The sequence below is a fragment of the Gracilinanus agilis genome, chromosome 6 (genome assembly GCF_016433145.1).
Source record: "Gracilinanus agilis isolate LMUSP501 chromosome 6, AgileGrace, whole genome shotgun sequence".
NCBI classification, from domain to species: domain Eukaryota; kingdom Metazoa; phylum Chordata; class Mammalia; order Didelphimorphia; family Didelphidae; genus Gracilinanus; species Gracilinanus agilis.
Genome location: NC_058135.1, coordinates 97,957,439 through 97,965,999, shown reverse-complemented (window position 1 = coordinate 97,965,999; position 8,561 = coordinate 97,957,439). Strand labels below are relative to the sequence as shown.

Genomic DNA, 8,561 nt, shown 5'->3' with positions numbered 1-8,561 from the left:
GGGGGAAGTGATTGGAAGGGGAAAGGGGGGGAAGTGATTGGAAGGGGGAAAGGGGGGAAGGGAAGTGATTAGAAAGGGAAAAAAGGGGGAAAAGAAAAGTGGGGTGGAGTGATTGAATTGGAATGCTGATCAGCCTGGGCAGGAGTGATTTCACCAGCCTGGGAGCTCCTTGGGCACTGGGTCCACACTCTTAAAGCCACAATACATCTTGCTAGAAGGTGTAGCTATTTGTGTACTTGTCTTATTTCTCTCCTTAGACAGTAAGGGCTGGGATGCCAGGGGTCAGGCCTCACACATCTGTCACTCCCACAGCCCCTGGCACTGTGCTTTGAACACAGAAGCTGTTCAATGTGCTTATGCTAAATGAATGAATGGACAAATGCTGATTAACTAGCCTAAATGCTAATGGAGGGCACTCTCCTCCCTCCTCTCCACCCCCCAGCCCAGGAGAGAAAGGATTTGCAGATCTTCTTTGTTTAAGAAGCAACATGGTTGAAATCAGGCCACAGGACCCCCACCTATTCTGCCAAAGCCTCCAGCTTCCTGGCAGTGCTGTTCTTAGGGTATTAAAACAGGTGTCAGGGAATACACAAATGTACCAGCTGCCTATATTTCAAAGCCCACTTACCTAAGCAGACCACCTCCCATCCCATCTAGCAGATCATGTCCATCAAGAACCTGGCATGTCCCTTAAGCCCATCTCTTACAAGCTCAGTTCTGGGTCCAGCTAGCTGGATGAGATTCAAAAGCCAGCAGCTCCAGTGATTAAGAAGAGGGATGGCTTGGTGCATCTTAAATGATTAAACAAATAATGCCTGGCTTCCTTTAATGACTTCTAAGGGGAACTGTTATGATCATCAGCCAATACTGAAGGGCCATGAGGTATACAGCAAAGGACAAAAGCACACGCGTCACAGAAAACATGTGGTGCTTATTCTGAGGGGGCCAAGGCTTTTAACTCTGCCCTTTAATCGTCTCTGCATTTTCAGAGCACTGGGTTACTCTGGAGAGATGGTCTGGGAAACTCAGCTATTTACAACCCATTAAATGTCTAAGGGGCACCTTTGGTTGTGGAGGGGAGGACAGAGAGGAGAGACAGAAGAGAGAAGAGAGAAGAGAGGAGAGAGGAGAGAGGAGAGGAGAGGAGAGGAGAGGAGAGAAGAGAAAAGTGTTTTTCCCTTTAAGCCCAACACTAGAAAATGTAAACGGGAGCTGAATTTTAAAAGACTGATCTCTGTTCAAAGCAAATTCTAAACTCTTAGATTGCTATCCTTGAGAAAGAGGACAAATCTTTTTTAATGAGCCCTCCTAATTCCAGCTCCTCTGTGGATTTCCCAGGAAATTATTTCTAGATGAAATAATGTTTTTTCAGGCAAGTTTTCTCTTCAGGGGATTTAATGGTGTAACTGGCATCTGAGCTGAAAAGAACTATTAAGGGCAGAAACTAGCAATCAGGAAGGAAGTACCTTTCAAGCATTAAAGGAGAATATTGAATATCAATACAGCAAACTTTCAATTAGCTTAGGAGGAAAGGATGGCAAGAAAACTGAAGTCAGCCCCTCTCCCCCACCTCTCATTTCACCAAGCACTTATTCCTCCTACTCCAACCTAAACTGTTCCTATCAGTGTTAGTAGCAATGTCATTTTATAGGGTTATTGATTTCTCGTTTTATTTCCTTCCTTGCCTTCAAGCCAGGTGAAAAAACTAGAAATTAGACAGGAATCCCGGGCCATGGACTGTTGTCTCCAGATTGAATAATCAGATTGAATAACCAGTCAAGAATTTTCAAATCTGAGCGAAGAAGGCAATCAATCCAATTCAATTCAATTTAATGAAAATCTTACCCCCTGTAAAAATAGGAGATTAGATGATTAGACTAGCCCAAAGGGTCTATGAATTTTTTAAAATATTTTGATAACTATTTCAATATAATTGGAATCCTTTGTAATCCTCAGTACTTTATTTTATGCGTGCATGTAAAAACATTATTCTAAGAAGGGATCTAAGGAATTCACCAGTCTGGTGGGGGTGGGAGGAGGGAGGAGAATGTAATATGACACAGAAAACGTAAAGAACTACTCCCCCCTTCCCACTTTTGCACATGTGGTCCACCACCCCATACCCATCGTGATGATCTTTTATGATGAATTTTGTAAACCTTTTTTAAGCCCTGCAGACCCCAAGAACAGCACCACAAGAGAATTAGAGGCTTTGGTAGAATAGATGGTGGTCCAATGGCCCAGCTTTGTAGACGCTATCTCTTAACATAAAAGATTTGTCCCCTTTCTCAAGGATAGTGACCTAAGAATTTAGAATTTGCTAAATCTAAACAGAGATCGCTCTTTTTGGATTCAGCTCCCATTTATATTTTCTAATGTTGGACACTGAGGTGGAGCAATGGATAGAAGGCTGGGTCAGGAGTCAGGAAAACTTGAATTCAAATTTGACCTTAGATCCTTAGTAGCTGTTTGACTGTGGGCAAGTCACTAAACCTTCTTTGCTTCAGTTTCCTCATCTGTAAAATGAGCTGGAGAGGGAAAGAGCAAATTCCTCCAATATCTTTGCCAAGAAAAACCCCAAATGGGTTCATGAAAAGTGGGATATGACTGAGACAACTGAATAACAACAGTGTTCGATTTAGACAGATTTAGATAAAGAAAAATCATCTTCAGATCTATCCCAGCCCTAACATTCCATTCTGTTAATCAAGTACACACTGTACATACTCATCACCAAGGCACCTTCTCTAGAAACTATCCTGATCTGGATAAATACAAGAGTCGTCCTTATCATTTATAAAATCCCAGATTGCCAAGACAGGCTCTGCCTGAATGACAGCTGTTAGCAGGGACGACAGGGCAGCCTGGGCAGATCTTCCTTAGGAGAATTAAAGGATGAAGTATGCCATGGAGAGAAGAGGTCTGTTTTAGGTGACCAAGGACAAAGAATTGGGAGAACTGAAAATCACCTGGGAAAATCAATCTCACCAGGGAGATTCCATGCCAATAGACACTGGACACTGAAGGACCCAAGTTGCTGTTAAAGGTTGGGGAGGGCTCCTTTGGCTTTCTGAAAGCATTCTCCATTGCTAGAGTAAAACACTAGAAAGCCACCACTGGATTTTAGCAACAATAGTGCTTGAAATGCTTTTTCCAAACCTCGGAATCTAAGCTACCATGATCAGTCTTCTTCAGAAAGTATGCCTATACGGCATGAAATATCAGACTTGGGACTTAGTTTCGTGCAGTTAATTATAAACACCAAACCGATACTGATCTGCTTTATTCATAAACTCTCATGCTAACCTGGCAATTAAATATTAACTTTTTAGTGGGCTGCCAGGTTTATTTCCTCATAAACTACTGTTTACAGGCATACCTAACCATTTAAACAGGCCCATGTATGTTACCAAGGAACCAGATGGCTAAGAGTTCAACTGTACCCTGGGGCTGATGTGACTTAAACTATACTCTAAAGGGTAAACTTATGAAATATTCATTCAGTCACGTAATGATCCAATTGCTGTTGTCACTTCCTCTGTTTGAATTTATCCATCCCTACATCCTACCCCCATTCAACACACTTAGTCATACATACGAACATATATGTTGAAGTGCTATATTCCTCGCCCCATGTCCAAGGAGAGGAAAAGCTCTCTCATCTGTAAAATGAGTTGGAAAAGGAAACAAACTGTCCATTGTCTTTGCCAAGAAAACCCCAAATGGGGCATGAAGAGTCAGTTGGACCCAACTAAGACAGGGGAGGGACTCTTGTCAATAAACCTAAATAAATACATATTGGATGGGGCAGGAACTTTCCATTTAAATTTCCTTTAAGACCAGAGATGGCCTAGCCCATGTCCTTCATTTTGCAGATAAGGAAAATGAGTCACACAATAAGTATGAGGAAGGTACGGGATCTAACCTTAGGTCCTCTGACCCTAAAGCTCAGGTATTTTCCACAAAGCAGTAAGGTAATAAGAAGGGAACAACAAAAAGTGGAAAAGGAAGAGAAATAAGTGGCTTGGATGAGCAGTCTTTGCCCAAGAGGCATTACTAGAAGAGAGAAAAAGATGGCGGCCCCACCTTGCTCACGTTGTCCGATTTGGTGGCGAGGCTGTTTCCACCAGCAGATACCACGCTCTCAGGAGAAGTGGGGGGTCCGGGGAGAGCCGTCCCTGCCCGGCCACTCAGTTCTGTCTCCAGAGAGGTGCCGGGAACGCCGGGGGAGTTCAGAGAAGCAGTGGCCACACAGGCCATCGGCATCGTCGGCCGGTTGAGGTTGACGGCAGCAGCGACGTAGGCAGCGGAGGTCGGGATCGAAGGCTGAGGTTGCTGATGGGGGAGGATCATGGCGGCGGGGCCGAGGCAAGCGGAGTTCTGCACCTGGATGGGCATCACCGCAGCTGTGGGGCGCTCCTGGTTGTGAACGGCAACTAGTGGAGAGGGGAGGAAGCACAGATCAAAACTTCCACAGCACAAGGAGTTGTTCATTGTCACAGAATGTGATAAAAGCTGGCTCCACGGGAGCTTCAAAGTGACTCGTCTCAGCTGAATACTAGGAAGGGCCTTTCCAATAAGAGGTCAGATTTTAAAAGGTCAGACTTTCGATTTAGCCAAGGGGCCCCCCATCCAGTTAACATCCCATGCTCTTTCTGGGGGGAAGCTTATTTATTATTATTTATATATTATACTTTATATATATATATGCACATACATAACATCAATATATATTATTATTTATTTATTTTACATTTATTGATGTCCATTTGATCTAGTTCAGGGAAAGAATCTATAAATATAAAAGCATTTTTTTCCTTTTGGATATCACCACAGTCTACGTCAATACTCAACTATCAGAATCACCTGAAGCCACATTTGAACCCAGGCTCTCTCGTCTCTGAGCCTGGCTCTCCATTCCCTGAGCCACCTAAGTTGCCCCCATTTGAAGGGTCTTAATGAATGCTTATTCTTTCCCCTTTTTCCTTTCTGTCTCTGAGTTTCTGGGAACTCTCTCAAATCTCACCTTTGAGAAGCATTAAATCTAGGACCTTAGGCCAGTCCTTCCCCTCTGTAAGCCTTTCAAAATACATCTCTGACCCTTATTAACCGCGTGATCCTAGCAAGTCTCAGCCTCTCTGAGAAAGTCATCCAAACGTGAAGGTCTAGTCAGGCTGCACTCATTTGGGTGGCCGGAGTTTCCAAACCAATGAAGTTCTACGTTCCTGATATACTAGGTAACCAAGTGCAAAGTTCTCTGGTTTTCTCCCTTCTTCTTTTCAGTTAAAAAAAAATAAATATTTACTCTGCTCAACATTTAGGCTATTCAGATACACTCCAAAGTTTTGTTTTGCCTCACCCGGTGGGACCTAAGACATCTGAAAGAACTACAGAGATCCAGGAAGTAGATGAAAAGGTAGGGAGACCTATTTTTTTTTTTTTTTTGTAATTCTTCTTTTAGAATCATGAGGGATGATATCATGGACTCGGAAGCAGCCTTGGAGTCAGAATTGTTGTTTAGTCTTTCCACTCATGTCTGATTCTTCGGGACCTCATTTGGGGTTTTCTGGACCAAGGATCCTGGGGTGGTTTGCTATTTCCTTCTCCGGCTCATTTTACAGATGAAAAAACTGAGGCAAACAGGATTAAGTGACTTGCTCAGGATAGGCAGGACCTAGGCTCAAGTCCCACCTCGGATATATAGTATCTGGGTAAAGCCTGAGAAGTCACTTAATCTCTGTGTCACCCAGGAAATGATGAGACAAAGTTCCAGGGAAGGCGCCCGCCATGCATGGTAGAGATTTTCTCCAGGTGGGAGTTCCTCAGATCAAGACAAGCACAGGATCGATCTCCGTCCCCCTTGGTTAGAATCACAGGTCCCAAGCTGAGCTGAAGAGGAATGTCAGTCCGTCAATGAGTGGGCGTGAAGCAGTGAGGACTGTGTACAGGCCTGAGCCAGCCAATACACAAAGAGAGGGATGGAACTGCCTACCCCGGAGAAGCCCACAGCCTTTCTCATGGAAGAAACAGCAAGTAAAGCAATCAGTGCATCCCAGCTATGTACCGAGCCACGGAAGGGGACCCGGAGGGGGAATATGCTTATTTCATTACCTGTTGTTTAAGGGTCCACATGAGATGGCGTTTGTACAGCGCTCGGCAGCGCAGGGCCTGGCCCGCAGTGGGCCCCTGGTGCCTGCACCCCGCTCCCGCCCTCCTCTCCTCTGCCCTGAAATCGGGCCTTTAAGAGGTCGTCTACATTGACGGACGAGGAGACAGAGCCAGGCGGAGGGGGGACCTGCTCCTGACTGCCTTGCTGGCACACAGCAACCCCGCGGACAGAGCAGCAAGCCTGGAGAGGGGGAGCCAGGCCACCCTGAGCAAGTCGCTGAACCCCCATTGCCCAGCCTTTTCTGCCCTTCAGTTTTAGAATGAACACTCGCATAGAAGGTAAGGATTTAAAAATAAAACCACAGCGGGCAGCTGGCTAGCTCAGTGGATGCAGAGTCAGGCCTAGAGACAGGAGGTCCTGGGTTCAAATCCGGCCTCAGACACTTCCCAGCTGTGTGACCCTGGGCAAGTCACTTGACCCCCATTGCCCACCCTTACCACTCTTCTGCCTTGGAATCAATACACAGTATTGACTCCAAGACCTTAGAAGGTGAGGGTTTAAAAAACAAACAAATAAGCAAATAAAACCACAGCCACAAAGCCAACACCCCAATGCGACGGAGGACACGGGCCAGAGCGATGCCCGAGCGGCAGGGCACGGCGGCGGGTCTCAGACCGCCGGGTCAGGCTGGTGCCAACACGCGTACGGCCGGCCCGCACCTGGCCGCATGAGGCCCCTCGCGGTCTGTGCCCCTACAGGATTAGAGGTTGATGAGGTGAAAGAGCTGACGGGAGAAGGCCGCGGCTGCTCTCTCTTTACCTGTACGGACGGCGTTGCGAGCTTGGTTGACCGTCATCTGGCCGGTCATGGCCATCAGCACCTTGGCCTGCGGGCTCGTCTGGATGTGGCCGGCGGACGCCACCGCGGCAGGCCCCACGCCGGGGCTCCCTGCCACGCCGTTCCCCTGCAGCTTCTGGGAAGGCCCCGCCGTGGTGGACGGACTGACCATGGTCACCACCCGGCCCGTCTGGCCAGAAGTAGACATCGAGACTTTAGACTGGGATACACTCGTCACGGTCCTGGAGAAAGAGAGAAACCACGTGAGCAAGAGGGAGGGAAAGAGCCACGGACACGGGGGCCTGGACATGTCCTGGACAACTGGAGCCTCTGAGGAGTCTGTGCCCGGCTCTACGGAGGCTGGGACGTGCGGACAGAGCTGCCCTGTGCAGAGGCGAGGGAGGGCCGGCACGGCCAGGGCTCTGGGACCCCATGGGGCCTTCCTAGCTAGCAAAGCTACTGAGGCGGGCTGCCATTCACCTCCAGGAAACGAGGCAAGCGGAGGGCTAAGTGACTTGCCCAGGGTCACACAGCTACTAATGAGGGCCCGAGGACACATTTGTACTCAAGAAGATGAGCAGCTGCCCTTAAGTAAGTATAACCCATGCATGTACATGCACACACATGTACATGTGCATATATTTAATACACATATAACACATGTTTATAGAATATACAATAAACATGTAATGCTATGTTTAGATAATATATAATACATTTCTAAGCCATGTAATAAACATGTAATACTATATATAGTAAATATAATATTATATTCATATAATATATAGCTTATATATATTTATATGGCACAGTAAATGTATGCTATATATAGCAATGTATAATACTATACACAATATTTAGTAAATATACTGTATATTTGTATACTATATATATAGTAAATATGTACCATATATCATAAATATGGGACACAATAGTTATATCGTATATAGTAAATATACAGCATTACATATTACATATATAGTAAGTATATATACTAAATGTATACTATGTGTAGTAAATGTAGAACAATATATTCATATAATGTATGTAGTAAATATAGAATATTGTACATACTATATATCATCATATAATACTACATATAGTGAATATACAACATTATTTAGTATGTAAAGTATATAGTTATATACTATATGTAATACAAATGTACTATATATCATAAATATGGAACACTATTTTTATAGAATATATAGTAAATATATAACACTACATATTACATAGATTAAGTATATATTTATGTACTGTATATAGTAAATGTATACTATATATGGTAAATATGAAACCCTATATTATAAATACATACTATATTCATGTACTATATAACATAAACATATAATACTATATACAGTAAATATATAATTATAAATTATATATAGTAAGTATATATTTATATTCTGTATAAATATGTATTATATACCATCAATATATAATGCTATATGATATATAAAGAACACATAACACTATATATTATACATAGTAAGTATATATTTATGTACTGTATATAGTAAGTGTGTGCTATATATAGTAAATATGAAATACTGTATTTATGTAACGTGGTAAACATATAACACTATATTTTATCTATAGTAAGCATATA

General features: G+C 43.9%; 1 protein-coding gene across 1 annotated transcript in view; it reads right to left on the bottom strand.

Moving 5' to 3' along the window:
- The window catches only part of SH3RF1 (SH3 domain containing ring finger 1), a 78,598-nt gene that overhangs the window by 14,397 nt on the left and 55,640 nt on the right, over positions 1-8,561 (bottom strand). The window contains exons 11-12 of the mRNA XM_044681677.1: positions 6,929-7,188; positions 4,087-4,436 (exon numbers count right to left, since the gene is read on the bottom strand). Of these exons, the coding sequence (XP_044537612.1) occupies positions 4,087-4,436; positions 6,929-7,188 (610 nt within the window). The remainder of the gene's footprint in view (positions 1-4,086; positions 4,437-6,928; positions 7,189-8,561) is intronic.